Source organism: Drosophila mauritiana, chromosome 2R (assembly GCF_004382145.1).
Source record: "Drosophila mauritiana strain mau12 chromosome 2R, ASM438214v1, whole genome shotgun sequence".
Classification (NCBI taxonomy): Eukaryota; Metazoa; Arthropoda; class Insecta; order Diptera; family Drosophilidae; genus Drosophila; species Drosophila mauritiana.
In genome coordinates this window covers 7,063,130-7,080,518 of record NC_046668.1, presented here as the reverse complement: position 1 = coordinate 7,080,518, position 17,389 = coordinate 7,063,130, and the positions used below count along the sequence as shown (strand labels likewise).

At 41.9% G+C, this 17,389-nt stretch overlaps 1 protein-coding gene across 1 annotated transcript; it reads left to right on the top strand.

Annotated features, from left to right (window-relative positions):
* Nucleotides 1–11,017: 11,017 nt before the first annotated feature.
* On the top strand, nt 11,018–11,399 carry LOC117137108 (gram-negative bacteria-binding protein 3). Its single transcript, XM_033298395.1, is given in 2 exon segments — nt 11,018–11,214; nt 11,216–11,399. Coding segments are annotated over 2 exon segments (300 nt in total). The 3' UTR covers nt 11,319–11,399.
* The last annotated feature ends 5,990 nt before the right edge of the window (nt 11,400–17,389 follow it).

Below are 17,389 nucleotides of genomic sequence, written 5' to 3'. Positions count from 1 at the left end.
ATGCTCCCAGTATCCTGCACCGCCTGCTTGGGCTGGGTGGTTGGTTGTATCTGGGGCGTCTGTGTTTTTGTATCTTTGTGTTTTCAAGACTGACTGGATGGCCATTGATTCGCTCAATTGGCGGCGTTGTCTATTCGGAAAACAGCTGCCGTGATGGGGCGGAAAAAATACAATATCGCATGCCTCCGTGGGCGCTTTCGCACTTCCTTTTTTGTTTATGCGGGCCATAACTCATTTAGGCCAAATTCCTATTTTTCCCACAGATAATTTGAGCCAATGCCCTGATGCCTCGTCATCTTCGGGGGAGTGGGTCCATCGCCTGTGTTCTCATTATTATGTTATTTACATTTATTATTGATTGATAACAAATTGCTAAACATTGACTAACGAGCGCATATTGTGGCCGAAAGGTCAAAGTGTCGGGATCCACCTTCGCACCTACTTTCCCAGCCCAAAAGACCGGCTGGTGCACGTAATTATGGGAAATTTTCCGGAAGGAGAGGTGTATCTGCAGACTCCTCCGTTTCAGGTCGCTGGGTCACGTCACGTTTTGGGGTGGCAGCTGAAAAGGTGATTGAGACGCGATGAAATGAAACAAATATGTAATACCTGAACTAACAAAGCCCAACCAACCGCATATATCTGCTCAAATAATAAATATTAAATATGTTATACAAACAAGGTATAGTTAAATATATATTAAATTAAATCCTTTTATACTGAAAATGAACCTTTTGACTTTCAATGGAAAAGTAAGATTTAATTTTGATGATGCCAACTTAGGGTATTTGTGGTTGGTCTTCGATCACAGCTTCTTTCCATTTCCTGGCTGACCCAGAGATTTATGAGCTCCGTACTAACATAAATCATGCTTAGGTTACATTCATTATGCTTAGGAGAGGAGCCGGTTAGAGGACCTGCGGAGAAGCCCACTTTAGCGGCCAGTGCTGAGGTGTTCCAACGGTGTTGAACTTTTATGGCCAAGTTGGATGGTTTGTAAGCGCTTTGCGAAATAAATGACTCCGGCCGAAAGCCATACAAATTGCTAATTACTTGAGCTGCTAGGTGTTTGAGTCACTTGAGTGGGCTCTGGCCAGTGGTGTTCTGGATATCCTGGAGCGGCGGTGACAGCACACTTTACAATTTCATTGGACGCTTTATTTATGTTGTTTGCTGGATGTTTTCCCCGGGCGACCATATAATTTATAGGGAAATATTAGCTGGCCGATGTGAAAGGCAATGGCATTTTTAGATTGCCTTGGCAACCAGGAGCACTGAACTGGAATATAGTGGTTTTCTGGCTTTGTTTTTCCATCTGCATTATCAGCCGCTTGCTGCAAGTAAAATCCACTTTTGTGGTTTGGAATTTGTTCTTGCCAAAATAAAAAGGAAGGTTGAATTATTTTGCCATGTTTGGTTGTCTGTAGTGTTGTGAACAGCATCGCATCCCGATCCCAAACCCAAACCAAACACTTTTAGCTGTGGAATTGTTTATTGCTTGGCCATTCGACTGCCGAGTTTCCTTCTGGCAATTGATTGTGAGTGTGGACACAATCAATTTTTCCGAATCGTTTGGCAGACGACACGCATTAAGCCGTCAGAGAACATCAGCAGCTGGCCAATTCAGCCAGGCAATAATTTATCATTCCGTTCGGGGTCTAATCAAATCAAGTCCTGATTTGATAAAAAGCCAACGCGAAACGAGATGTCAAAGGGCGCTTGTCTGCTTTACAATTTTTTGGCAAGTCCCCAGAACAAATCCGCTGACATAGTTTTCGTCGAGCAGCTTGATTAATGGCATTACTAGCTGCCATACACGTAGCACGGCACACACGGCGTATGCTCATTTTGCGGAGCATCTGTTGCGACGAAGTCCACGTCAACGGGTTGTCATCGGCAAAAGTGCTGCGCCTGTGCTCATCCTCCTCCTCGTTTCTGCTGCTCGACAATTTTCTGGCTCGACAGGTGCTATTAGTCTACTAACACCTTGATGCGTTGCCTTTGGCTGGGACAGCTCAATTGGTCTTCGATTTCTCAATCGAATGCACTCCATTGAAGGCGCCTTGCGCTTTTGGCTTCAGTCTGCCAACCGAAACTGATGTGGCAAAGGGTTGTCCTCTCATTATGTCATTAGCAAGATGTGCTCCTCTATGGCCAGGTGCCTGCAAACTGGGTAATAGAGTTGGAAAAGCAGGGAAACAGCAGGAATACAAACTACAAGATAGAACATCACACATTTTTGTGGCATTTAATGGCTCTTCATTTTGGTGATAGTATATATAACTTTTGTATTGTCAAATTTAATCTTTATAATATTACCACCTGTTTTGTTAGCTGCCCCACGTACAAGTTGTTGGGGAAAGCAAATGGACAAAATGCAGTTCAATAAATTTGTTGCAGAAGGAATTTACGAGGTGGGCATTTCAATTCAATTTGCAACATTTTTCAGAATTGCAATTACCAGCTTAAAGCAAACCGTGCGTAAAATTGTAGTACCAAAAATTCTTCTTGCATTTTTATTTACTGACATTGTGCTCCCATATCCTTGGCTTGCTGAATGTTGATTAACTTTGCGAAGCCCTTGGATAAAAATCATGTTAGGAATCTGGAATTGGAACAATCTTTCAACGAGCAGCCAAAAATATGCAATAAATCGACAGAGGAAAAGCACAATATATCAAAGTTACAAGGAAGCTTGTTTGCAGGCCCAAAAATGATTCTTTGTTTTAATACATGAAGCCTGTTCATCTATACCTATCTATATACCTACCTATACCTAAAATCTACTACATGTTCATTAATATGTATACGTTTCACATGAGAATATGATGAAGTGTTGTAAATAGGGCAGCAGATATAGTTATATTTAACCAAAGAAGAAAAAAGACAACTATATGAAAAAGTCATGACGCTCAAAAAAAATACAAAATATAAAATACATTTTATTCTTCGGAAATAAGCCATATAGTGCCGTTTTTCTTAGTTGTCCTAAACATGTAATAGAGTTGTTCAATTAACTTTGATTTACATTTTCATGTTTGAAGTTAATGGGAAATGTGAAAAAGTAATTGAAATCAAAATGCCACTACATTAATATTAAATATGTTATTAACCACATTAAATGATAATTAAAAAACGGTATGTGTTGCTGACAGATGCCATTCAAATCAGTAATTCTACACGTAGTCGCGAAGTAAGAGGGTATACTAGATTCGTTGAAAAGTATGCAACAATAATAATGTTATAATATAAATAAAATCAAATTTCCTGAATTCGGATTACTTATCAAATCTTTAGAGTAATTATGTGGGTATGTGCTAACTTAAAATATCTCCCTCGCTCATCTTTTCGCTGAGTAACTGGTATCTTATATTCGAGACACTTGACTTTCTCGCTTTGTAATTTAATTACTTTGGCCACCTGTGGAATTTTCACTGAGGGAATTCAGGGGTCAACTGCCGTGTGCGGGTTTTTTTGAGCACCCATTGCAAGGCGGTAACCTTTCGGTGATTAACCTGATCCCGACTTGGCCCTTGGCACTTGAGGACTCAAATTGAGTTGATGTTTTATTCGCTTGCAATGTCTGTGGACAATTATCGTATATTTGCGCTGTCCATCTGTGCCACAGAAAAAGTTATCTGGCATTGACGCCGAAATTGTGTTCGACTTTTGGGTCATATATGGCTAACACGTTCGTTGGCCCGTCATAACCGAATTATCTCTAGTTATGTTCGAACGCTCAACTGTTGGCCAAGTCGTTGACACTTTCGTGCGTCTAGGATGCCGCAATTTAAGCGGATTAAGACAATGGTCAACGTTTTCTTCACAATTCGGCGAGGCAGCTGCTTGGCCCGGGTAATTTATGCGAGTTTCTTGTTTTGGCTCGTGTTACTTTTTATTTTCTGGTGGCTGCCAAGCTCATTTGCCGCAATGACAAACGGAGTTGGCAACAATTGTAAAATACATGACAAGGGTCGTACACATTATACTTTGTGTGGGGCAACTTTGCCGAGGAGGCGGGCTGCCGCCACATACGTAGAACACATCTAGTCGGGGCAATTTCCTTGAAGGCATCGTCTTGGGGTTGTGAGTTATATGGGCAACTTAATTTGTTGCTGTCACACCTGTGGCTTCCGCCTTTGGAAAGTGCGAAATGGAAAGTGGCAACCTTGGCCCTGTTTGACATGAATTTATGAGCGACGCCTGCATAAGGTGCCTGCCTGCTTGGGTGGGTCATAAAAACGGTTGGCAGATTTAATAAAATATATTCGGTTAAATAAATAGATTCACATGACAACATGCTCCACGAACTTAAGAGAGTCCCTGCCCTCGCTTAAGAGATGAAACCGTAGGCGGAAAGTAACTCCTGGCAACGCAGCACGTGTTGCACGGCTTTCGCTTTCATCTGCGCAGCATCTCCGTTAAAATTTCCCTCTGTTTGGCCAAAATGTTAACACGGCTTTGGAACTTCGTGCCCCATATCAGTGTGCGAATCCCGCCCGCTGCCCAAGGACGTATCCTCGTCAGAACGCCGGAAAAACTTAAGCGGCCAAAAGGACGAGTTCATTTTGTGAAAAATAAATATTTAAGCATTTGTTTGCTTTTCTGTGGCCTGTTCTCATCAATAAAACGAATTATGTACGCATGCAAAAATCCGATTCAAATTTAAACTGCCCACATGGACTGTTGATCCAAATATTAAAGACAAATAACAATAACTGACCGAGCAAATACTGAATGGCTAAAAAAATAATGATATTTATACGGTTGAGTGGTAGGTAATGCTTATTTGGATATCCGAAAAAAGGAATCAATTTCCAAAAACAAGCTATTAATTGGAAAAACATACATACCGTCCCTAAAAATAATTACAAACTTAATGGCTTTGATTCAAAAGAAATTCAATTCTTAAGTTACATAAACCGTCGAACAGCTATTTTTAAATTCCCCAACCAAAAGTCAACGAGGCTCACATAAAAATGTAAGTAACTGAAAAGCCGCTGGTAAGCAAGTGCTCATCCCCAACAACTATGTATTCGAACTTTTTGCCATGTTCAAAATCCTTTCAGCCTTTTGTTTTTCGCGTTGTGCAACTTCCGTTTAAAAACTAAACGGGGCTGATGTCTGCCTTTGGGCCAAACAATTAGGCCAACGCGAAAAACTGCAACAAAAAGAATTCGAGATAGAAATCAATTTTTCCCGAACGGCCGGCCAACCAAAGAACACATGTCCCTCCAATAGACCACTTAATAAAGCGTCAAAAAAAGCGGCCGCAGCTAGATTTATGGCCAACACGTGTGTGAGTATGCGGTCTGATAATGTGGCCGAGAAAAGGAATATCATATTGTGTATATGTTTTGTGGCCAGCAATTTATGGGCGCTAGCCAAAATTATTGCTATTGATTTAGAAGCGAAGAAGAGGAGAACTGCCAAATCCCCTGGCGTTATTGGCTACCCATAAAAGTTGGCCAATAAAGCGTTTTGGCCACAAGTTACTGCCCGAATAGTGTAACGCGGACCTCCAGCATTATGGGCTAATTAAAATTCTATTGTCGGTACTGGAATTGGAATAGAATTTTCCAATTATTCGGGGCTTAGTTGCATTTCGGCCCATTTGTCATTATTGAAATGCACATTTCCGGGCTAAGCGCCCATTTAGAGAATTCCGGGATAATGGACGCACTGGCATCCATCAATTCATTAGTGCCATCATTAGGTGGTAAATAATATCTAAGCGAATGTTTCGGACAGCAAACAATGAGCCGCAATTTCATTCGCGGGCAAGCAATTACTCGAATTATTTCGAAATTCTGTTCGTTATGTGGGAAAAATCGTGTTGCAGCGCAGCTCAAAGAAGGGGAAAATTGTTTGTTTGAACGTGCGTTATTAAATTGCATTTTGCGAACCAAACGGCAAATGACACAGCAGAAGCAGCACAAACAGCAAAAGCAGCATCGTATTAAAAGGATTCCCTTTGTTCCTTAATTGTCATGTAAGCCGAGCTGGGTTATCTTGCAACCGGGCTGGCCTTATGTCCTTATGCGCCTGGCGAAAATTGGGTTAAAAATGCATGCCCCAGAAATGACAGAAATGCATGTATGGGAAAATTAAAATTTAAAATTGTATCCCATTCGCAGGGGGTGCTCTTTGTCCATTACGTGCACTTGCAGCTACAAGGTTTCCGCTCTTCCACTGAATGCTTGCCGAATGAAATTCGCACAAAAGCTAGCTCATTACAAATTTTTTATGAAACTTTTCGCACTCGAGGTGCAGCTGGTCGCCATTTTTCCATTCATTCAATGCTGTCCAAACAAAACAGAGCCATCGGCACTCTGCACAATTCCTGGCCATTTTCCCAGCTCAGCTTTCCGCCCTCCAATAGCCATCCCTAGACCCCACCTCATACCACCCCCCACATTAGAGCGCAACTTTCAGCGCCAACGCATTTGCATCGAGTGGTGAAACAATCTTGCAGCTGCTGCTCGTGAAACTTACAGGAGCTGCCGACAGGAACTTTCGCAGACTCGTCGTTATCCTCAGCCAGCTCGCCTCACGAGCTTCACGTTTATTCCCTTTACGTGCGAAGTGGCGACCGGCAGGACTGCACATCATTGTCAGCCAATGATTCCGTATGCAGGAGCCAAACCATTTCCGGACTCCGCCACGTGTGGCGATGCCTAGCGGGAAACTTTTAGTGCATTACTTTCATTTGCATAAGCAGTTCGATAGCGCCAACCATCCGGCCAACTTTGAAATTCGACTTAAATCCTGCGAGAGAAAGTATTTAAATTATATTTTCATATTTCCCAACTTCAGTATATATGCAAACAAAACTAGATATATTCATGACTACAGCCTCGCTAAGAAGTTGATGTTACCAGCAGGCTTGCAGGGTATTCCACTACATATACAACTTGGTCGTATCCCCTCATATTTTAATAAATTCGCGATAATGTGCAAACTTTTTGTCTGCGAAATTGTGTGAGTTTTTCACAGAGCCGCTAATTTTGCGATCCCGCCGCGCGATGAGCACTTCGGCCGAGTGTCGCTGCCATTACGGTTTATTAGATGCAGGCGTGGTGCTTCTTGGAGCCGGCGGAGTGGTGCGTCCGTGGAGCAGCGCGTCGCATGCTCCCGGCATTCCGGTAGAATTTTATAAGCTGTGGATGTGCAGGCGGCGCCAACGACCGTGACAACGACGTGCACACGTCACCAATTATGCCCCCTACGCCGGGGGGGCGTGGTCCGGGCCAGAAGTGGCTGTTGGCCTTGCCAACAACGGCTTCGTCTTCGCCTTGTTTCGCTCTGCTCGGCTTGGCGGCTTCCCTTGCACTTTTTTTTATAAACATGTCATTGTCGGTCCCGGGATCTTCATTTAAAATTCAATGGCGTATGCGAACTGCGTGATTTTAGCCCTCCGTCGCATTCCGTGCCTCCATGCCGCGAATTCCAATCACGGGAGAGCTGGAGCAGGAGCTGGAGCAGCTGGAGGAGTGCCCCGCCCAACGTGTCGGCGAAACATCGCAAATATTTGCATTTGCCGTGGTTGGAGAAAATTTGTAGCGCTAAACTCAAAAGAGATCTCCTGTCGGATTCGCAACAGCAAATCTCGCAATTAGTGACATCGTGGGTGGCAGATACGCGCTGGAAGAAGGATATTGCTTTTCTCGCCTGGCGCGGGGAATTTTCAATCCTGGCACCAGCACGTTCAAATGGGTTTTAAATACAGGTATTTGTTGTTGGCAGATATGTACCATGCATTTTCCGGGAATTTCACCAGCTTGTTGTTCACATATTTTTGCACCGAACTATATGCTATTTATTTGCGCTGTTCCATGAAAAGTGTGTATTCTTTCCCATGAAGTATTTCTTGACTGCGCTCTTTATAGCAAACTATTTTTAAGAAATGTCATTCCGGAAACCAACAGAAGTAAAATGCTTCGCTATGAGAATCGCTAGAAACTAAGTTTTTTTTCTCTTTTCCCTTGAAATTAAATTCATAAACTTCTATTTATGTTCGAATTACCAATTACAAAGAAATTTTTAGAAAAAACTGCTCTTTTATTCGAACTTATTCCATATGTAGCAGTTTAAAAATATCCATTACTAAATTATTGCATAGTTGTTCCTATGAGCCAAGCAATAATATCCTTTTGAGGGAATAGTGATGCAACCCACATATATAAATATGTACGTGTATGCCACTTCATCCAAGTTTTTATCATTTCGTTTAGGATTCGAGGGTCCTCTCGTTCGTTAGTCGAGTGTGGAGTAGCACTTCTAGAAATATCCATCTCCTGAATTAACGTTTATTTCCTGATAAATGCCCATTTGCTCGGCAGAAGCTGGGTAAACTTTCCCTGTGATGTGGAAGGAAAAACTCTTGAGCTTCTCCTGTGCACACTTTTTATGCCTCGATTGACTTAAAGTCCAGTGTCGAGTGCCAGCTGTTCTTAAGTTTGCCCCCATCCCCGTTGCGATGCTGATGTTGCAGTTTTCCGGGCTGCGCCCAGTAGGCCATTTGGCCGGACTTCAAGTGCCCGCTTCTGGCCATTGTTGTCTGCCGTTTTAACTGTTGCATTGTGGCCAGGCCATTTAATTTGACGATGTCTGCCCGGCAGTTGCAATGTTGCGAGTTTACTCGACGAAGGGGGGCTGCTTTTATGGCCGCGACTGATTCAATGACTGCGAGATGATAATGCAATGTAGTTTAATTGTTTCGATTTGCATTCGGTGCAAATTGAATATTTTGTTTTAATTTACAAAATTCATTAAATGTGCCGTCTGTTTGTGCGCGATGAAGATAATAGAATATTTACAGTCCAAGTTGTTTGCCTGGTAAATTGCTAAATTTGGCATTTTCCACGGAACTAAATCACGCAGGCACACACACATTGCGTTAAACGATTTAATGATTTCGTCCATAAAATTTACGCCTTTTGTTATTAAACTTTAAGCTGCCCAAAAGCCAATCAAAAGTGTGTAAAACTTCTAAGGCACACACACACACACACTCGAGCACTCCGCACGCAATTCGCACGCACAAAAGTATGCAATAAATTTGGCAGCGTTTTACGACTGCTCATCGATTTGCTGACTAAAGGGGCTGCAGGGTCTGAAAGTGGACGAAAACCGGGGGCTAAAACACCAACCGCAGGTACACATTCTGCTAAAGAAAATGGAAAAGGCAAGGCTTAGGGCACCGCACAGAAAAACTTTAATTTTATTGCATTGCCATGGGTGCTTTTGGGGTTTGGGATTGGGTTTGGGTTTGGGTTTGGTTTTGGGTTTGATTGCGAATTGAAGATGGAAACGGCAAACAAAACTGACACAATGCGCAGCTTTGCTTGCTCAGCTTTCGGCTGTTGTCTTGTCAAGTTGAAGTTGGCCAACAGTATTGCCCTTTTTCGGTAGTCAAGAAATGGGTAAGCTCCATATGAATCAATGAATCATTTCTAGAGGTTTCTCTTTAAGTTATTCATAATCGGAATAGAAAAAGAAATGGTAGTATTTAATGTATGTTGGAAGAAACTTCTCTTATTTAAAAGGTTTTTAAGAAGAGTGTCCCATGGTGGCCAATGGCCATCAAATCCGGATCGCATTGAGCTGTAAGACGATGCGCTTTAATGCGGGAAAATTGCATTTATCCGCACTGTTTTAGCCGCTTTGATTAATCTTTAGTTTGCAGCGCTGTCGGCTAAAGCGGCAAAAGCGTTCGGCTATCGGACGGCGTTAAATGTAGCACATAATGTGGTTCTGGCAGCAGAGGAGAGGCGAGGAGCCTGGATGTGCGGATACGAAGTCCTGGGGAGTGGGAATTGCTTCAATTCCGGGCTTGCCTTTTAGCGCAACGTAATAAAACGGCATAAAAATGTTGAGCATGTGGCGCTTATTTATAGTGTATGACCGGCAAATGTAGTTCGTCCCTGTCGGGGGAATCCCCTGCTAAATCTGCGGCTGGAACCTCAGCCACGCCCCCGGAAAGGCTGGCTGTTCAAACATTTTTTTATGTGTTTTATACAAATGCCTTGTCTTTGCGGGCCATACTGAGCATAAGGGGCGCATACGCAACATTGAGTGGCGCCACACAACAAGAGATTCCAATAAGAACAACAGCAGGAATGGCCGTAATGAAGACTATCAGATGGTCATAAGGATCGGGGGAGGCCATTGTGGCTTTTGTTCAGCCTTCAATGGGTGTTGCTGGCTGTTTGCTTTCCGCGTCCATTCTTTTCATTCTATTTCCTTTTATTTGGAGCGCGTTCTGCTTTAAAGCCAAATAAAGTCAGCCGCCATTAGCCAAGTCAGGGTGGACACATGCACTAAGCAAAATTAATTAACAGATCCTGTTTCTTGACCCAGATCTCTGCTGCTCGCTTGATTTGCTTTACTTAATTAATCAGCAGTCAAGTGTGGCTGCCGGATGAAGTGAGTCGGGATGCGATGCTTCCAGAAGGATGCTGTCAGGAGCAACCGAATGGCCTGACAATATTTTCCAATTAAGCGTGAGGCGTATTTAGCCGTCTCTTCGGGTGCATTTGGGTGTGAAAATACCGCGTGCCATAAACAATCTGTAGCAAGCAATGAAATTCTAGAGAAAAATTGCGTCGAACTATCTTAAGCCCCATAATGTGTCAATAATACTTTCTGAAACTATTGGTCATCCGAGTGCCACAACAAAGAATTGCAATGGGTATGATAAACATCACGTTCCGTGTAGGTTATGTATTATTATTATATTATATTAGATATCGCGAAAAGCGAAAGAATATCTATGTGCTCTTTTTTGGCAATGAAATCGGTCATATATGCGATCGACCTTAGATTATTTCGATGAAAATTGCAAGAAACCAAATCACTCTTTTTTAGCTGCATGTGGTTAAAGACTTCGACAAGCCTACGTAATCTACGTAATCTATTGATTGGTCTTATCTCTTGTCGTGTACATCTATTTACACTGATAACGTGGCTCATATAAACCAGTGAACTGTTTGAGAACCGTTTAGTTTGCAATATAATGTCCGGTTATCAAGTCCCAACAGCCCGAGTAACTTCTTCAGAACGACGGGGTTTCGAAGTATCTATAGATGATGAGCCGGGAATTTCACTGTTCGCGTTTCACGGCAGACTGAACGAACCAATTGTTGATCTGGTGAATCATACCTGGGCGGCGGATATCATTGGCAAGGATAAAGATGGCCGATGGACGTACATGTGGAGATGTGGAGCTACAGGACGGAGATGTGCTTTACTATTGGACAACAGTGCGGCATAATGGCCGAGACTATCACCGGATGAACCAGAGTGCTGGCTTTTGAAAAAACATGGATTCAAAGGAATATTGTTGTGGATATTCCGTTTTTAGTTTTTTATAATAAACTAAGCGGCTTGCAAAAACACCGGAGATAGTCTTTTTTTATACTGAGATTAGATTTTCGCGGCAGTTGCATGATATGTAACTGTGCACTGCTGACAGTTTCTCTGCTGTATTTACATAAAAATCACAGAGAGCGAGCGAAAGATTTATGTTCCATCTGAAATAAAAAGGAAGTGAAAAAAAGAGACAAATGAAAATTCCATAAACAAACAACCACTTGAGAAAAAGGACAAAGGAAAAGAAAAATAGCTGCAAGAAAAAGTTATATTTTTACGGTAAATAACTTTGCCCAGAGCTGGAAATAAAACATTTTCGCCGCGCGAGGAGAACAAAGAAATTGCGCATTCGCCATGTGGGATTGCAGGGTGCACGGTTCAAAAAATATGGGCGTGACAGACGGAGGCAGGTTTTTCCGAATGAAACCGGATGTAAAGAGTAAAAAGCAGTTGCTCGCACAATATTTTCTAGAGCAAATGCTATGCAAATTGATGTAAATTAACTTAAGGTGCTTTTCTCCCTAATTATGTATTTGTCGACCTGATGTCGGAATTAACGTACAACTTAAGTTTTCTCCCCCCAAACTTTTCCCCATTTGACCGGCATTGGTAAGCCCGAGGAAATATAATTCACAAATTGAATATAATTTCGGGCGACAGGCTCTTGATAAAATAAACATGCGTAAATAAGCTGATTACACGCATATTTGCATTTATACAGCTCCATTTCGGCCACGTATAATTGCACAGAAATGTATTCAAATTTTATCATATTTTAGTTCAACTTTCTCTCCGCACTTTCGCTCTTATGATTGCTTTTTTATTTCCCCCTGCACCTCTGAAAATTATGTTTGATACCAGCTCGAAGGCGCAGCAAAAATGAAATTTTCGCCGCAGGTGTAATATTTCTTCATTGTGTGATTTAAATTCGTTTCGTTGAAGTTGGAAGTCGGAGCGGAAATAAGTTGAGAGGAGGAAAATGGGTGGCCTTTAACAAGATTTCATTGTCGGTCGCCAGACTTTCGATATTTGCATATAGCCGTGCTCGTACATTTCACATTTGAATAACGAAGTGGACTTTTAAACATCTGCAATCGCGGGAAATATTTAATAGTTTGAGCCGATCAATGAGAAAGTTGGCCAAGTTTAGAAATCGATTGCGAAAGTACTTTTCCGTGCATATTTATGTGAAAACTTCTATCGATATGGCATTAACATTAATTTTTTTTGAGTGTTTGTATTACTTTAACCACTTTAAAAAGCGAAATCCTGGCCAAGTTCATAGCCGCGTCTTATGTATTTGCATAATATGCTTTTGCACTGGAAAATCACGGTCAAAGACTTGAGCTTATTACCATTTGTTTGGACTAGCGGCAGGGCGAAAACCAATTCGATTTGGGGAACAGCTCGGCTGAAGGACGAGGTTAAAGAAACTATGTCGGCAGACAAACTTGGCTCAAAAGTTAAACGAGTCAACCCAGTCACAGACGTCTACGGAGAAAGGAGAAAAATAAAGAAAATGCCGAAAGTCGTGTATGGCATGCAAAAAAAAACTTTCACTATGAACTCTGCGGCAGACAAAGAAGACATTTTCCGAACCTCTGGGGGTTCGGTGGGTAAAATATCTGGGTGCCCTGCGGAGCATGTAAATTTCCTTTAAGCTGGATTTTATTAAATTGTTTGTGTCGCTTTTAGCATTACGAGAATTTTATTTGCGTGACGATTTGCATGATCTATGAGCCGGTTGATGCTAAAAAGTGTTTAAGCATCTTACTCCCGGCCTAATCCTCCTGCTCCTCCTCCTCCGGCTCCTTTCACTGGGAGTGAAATCCTTGTCAATTGCTCTGCGCTGGGTAGTAGAGTCGTCCTTAATTTCGGCTGAATATAGTGCGTCAGATGGGGCCACGTACTGAGCTAACTGAACTCGAACTGAATGTAGACGGCATCAACATGTCATCTGGGCCGAGTTGCACGTTTGAGCCAAGTGCGTGATGAGCTTTTCCTGATTTTTGGTTCCAGCCTGCAAAAGGCTTCTGATTCCACTTCTGCTTCTCCCATTTTCCCATTTTCCAGCAGACAGCCAGCGGGTGCCATAAATCTCGGCAGGAATTGCATTTGTGAGTGGGCCCGGCTCTTTTGTGGTCAGCGAGCTGGATCCGGGTGCTCTGACTCAAAGGCCACCTTTGTCATGTGTCAACCCGAGTTGGTTTTGGTTTCCACGAGTTGGTCTCAGATCTACGACCACTACGAGTATGTTCCGCACGCGTTGGGGCTTCTGTTAGAGCCCCTCAGCGCCAAATGCCAAAAGGGTTAAGTCCTGAAAGGCTGCAAAGCATTTTATTTGTTGGTTCTTGGCATTTAACAGCTTAAGACGATTAGAACTGCCAGCTCTGCACAAGGAAAAATGTCAATTTAATTGTGTAACAACATCTTGGCATTTGTAAAGATGCTCTATCTATTCACTTAACAAATCAATTCAATAATTTAGTTTTATTTCATAGCTTGAGGGCATGTAAAGTATCTAATAGCTGCATTCGCAACGAGAGCAAAATATCTCCAAGTGTGGTATTTGACTTGGATAACAGTTCCCGCATTCAGATGCAAATCATTTGGCTGCCAGGCTCACTCATAAATTAAATGCATACGCGACGAGCTAGGCAGGCATGGGAAAACAAATTAGATGATTATTTGCCAAAAATTACATTAGCCACAAAATAAACAACTTATGGGCGAAGCAGAGGAAAATCGCCCACATAGTCATAGGGAGCGAAATGCTTGTGCGTAAATTACGCAGATTTCCTGCAACTTAATTTATGTTTGCATGGCGACAAGCAGACAAATATTTCCCAATCGCATTTACTTGGGAACCAGGCCAGTAGCTTCGGTAAACATCAAGCCAGGCACACAAATCGGGCACATAAATTGTGGCACGCTGACAGGTTAAGGGTCATGATTGCATTTCAGGTAAATAAAAAGGCCACTTAGGATAACAGGAATATTTTATTTATGCCCAGGCTTCGAAATAATTTAAATTAGCTCAACAAATTAAATTACCTTACACTTGCAGCCATAGCTACTTGGGGCCCTAAGCTACTAAATAAACATATATTTATATTTCGCTTAACATCAATCTTCGAATTTACATTTGATTTCCATATATATGCTATCTTATTTGCATACTTAAACTTTTTTTACATTTTAAGATTCAGTTTGATTTAGAAAATTCAACCCACCCTGTTTTAATGGTATTGCGGGTAGGAAGTTCAGTTGGCGCTAAGGAAGAATCGAAGTCCTTTCTGTCACAAAGGGAGGACACTCTTGCAGGAAGTGCGGAAGATCTGTGGACTGGGTATCTGATAGTCGAGGAACTGGACTCTTGCATATAAAATTAGTTTAAGATTTTGTTTTCTTAAGAAAAGAATAATCCCGTCGACTATTATGCAATACTCAACAATGTGAGCAAGTTGGAATACTTAATTTTTTCCCGGAACTGTTTTTGCACTCGAGCAATTTTGTTGAAAGCTATTCAGAATTTCTAGCTTAGAGGATGTATGTATCCTTGATTTCAGAATTCCGATGTACCAACAACTAATAACACATGCAGCAAACTGCAAAATGTTGCAGGGTTTCATCAGATATGAAAACAGGGAATGCTCACCTTCGCTTGATGCTGATAAAAAGTGCATAATTATCGCTCAGCATTGTTTTACAGTTGCCGGGAAAAGGAATAATAAAGAAGAACAAATGTAATTGCAGCAACTAAGCAAAGACTTTGCATTTTTTACCCCTTGGCACTGCATAAAAAGCGCACAAAGTTGTTCCTTGATTTGAACAAGTCACAATTGACTGCCGTTGAGAGGATTACAGTCGCATAAAACGCACAAATGGCATTTGCAATGGCAACAAAATGTCAGTCAAACGTCAAGAGAGCTGTGAAAATAGCAGAACAAATAAATGAGCTTGCTGCACAAATGCATACAAATATATTGCATTTTTCAATGGGGAAACACAACAATCATAGTCGCCTGAAATGAAGTATACCTCTCATAGCTTGCCTTCATTCCTTTTCTCTATAAAACAGGTCAAGTCGTAAATTCTGTGCAGTTCAGAGTTGAAATCTCCCCACAATGTTGAGTTTAATTCGCCGACAAGTGAGCTGTTAATTGGTTGACATTATGGGATTCTAGGGCTGGCCATTGTAGTGACCCCCCAACGATTTGCAGCCTTAATTCATTCATTTTATTGCCGCTTTCCTCATCACCTGGAATGAAATGGACCTGGAGCGCCGAAAAGAAACGCTTAAGATCGTCGTCAGGCGTCGTATATTTACAATTTTATGCCGCACAATTAAAATACAATTCATTTGCAGGCTTTCTCATGGCTCTTTTCCGCTTACTTATGTCATTTGGCTGGCTACCACCACCCAAAAATTCTGGCTATTCTCGATGAAGTTGTGTCCTTTGCTGTTTGTCCTTCGGTTTATTGCTATGACAACGCGGCGGCTACTTGATCTCCATAAATTGCCCCGCCCCACGACTTTAGTTAGTTTCTCAGGGTTGGGGCTCTCTGATTTAAAAGCAATTAAATTGTTGGGACCATTAACCGCATGGCCACTTTTGAAGTTGCCTCAGTCCTATTTTTACCGTTTTTCCTTCGGCTGTAAATTCTTATTAAAGATTACTATCGCAACAGTTTTAAATTGGAATGGAGTCTATAAATTCTCTAAAGCTAACGTTGCCATAACCCTATGCTTCATGTGATTTACACATTTGTTAAATTTCGGTATACAGACATTGTTTACTATGATTTCCTCATTTCGCCAGCTGAGCTGAATTGTTATTCTGAATTCTGTTTCGGTCAAAAGAATTTGTACCATATTCAGATTTGACAAACTCAGAGAAGCACAACCAAAGTCAATAAAAGATATTAAAAATTGTTCACCCTACCAAAGGAAACTAAAGTTACTAAAAAAAAAATAATAAGCAAAATACAAATGATTTACTACATATGTTATACTTTTATACCATAAAATAATGTATGTATACATATTTTTTACACGGCTCTCTGGTAACTTCGTAAATATTTTGTATATATTTAACATCGTATACCTTTACTAGACTTAAATCCTTATACTTGTAGGTCATATATGAATATATAAAGGTAATGTCCAGACTTTTATTACTGTGTTTTAGTGCTTTGTGTTGGCTCATAGCCTTGTGTTGCCATTTTCTGTTTGCAGGAATGCAGGAGTGTCTCCGTGTTGTTTTCTTGTAATTAAACCCCGTTTTTGCAGGCCATTCGTCATTGCATTTTTAAAATTGCCAAAGAAAAACGCATAGACCGAATGCCTTCTTGCTGCCGTAAACATTTTGTCCCGACATCAGGAAAAAACATCAGCTTTCGACAATATGTTGACACATATTTTCGTAGCAGCCTGCCGTCGGCAGAAAGTTTCCGGGATCCAAGGCGATGTGGCACAGTGTGTTGGGGGCAAACAAAAACTGTGGCGCCTATGCTCAGTGTTCCGTGGTCAGGGGTTAGGGGTCAGGGGCACCCCTTTGGCAGCATCCCCTTCAGAGCATCTCGGCACTTGTTAGTGGCCATGCAGTGCGGTTTATGCAGTCAACCATTGCGAGCTTGCTCCCGAATTGCATGCCATATTTGCCTTCCACTTTGACATATGCAAATATTTCCCTTGCCTTCGGTTTGCTATGGCTTTGGCTTTGGCTTTGCTCTCGCTCCGTTGGCTCTTTGGACGAGTATGAATTGTCTGCTGTTTTCTCCGATTTGCAGCTTGTCTCATTTCCATCAGGCTGCCACATCGCCCTCATATCTCAAGTCCGCACCATCATATCTCGCGCTTTAAGGCGGCACTTAAAGCCGGGATGCGCTGGCTCCCACTGAGAACTCTGTTTATGGGACGCAATAAATCCCCGGCTCATTGCCATCGCTTTGCTACGCTTTGAGCAACCAGTCAGTCCTGGTACAGTGGAACCTCGTGATCTCGAAACATTTT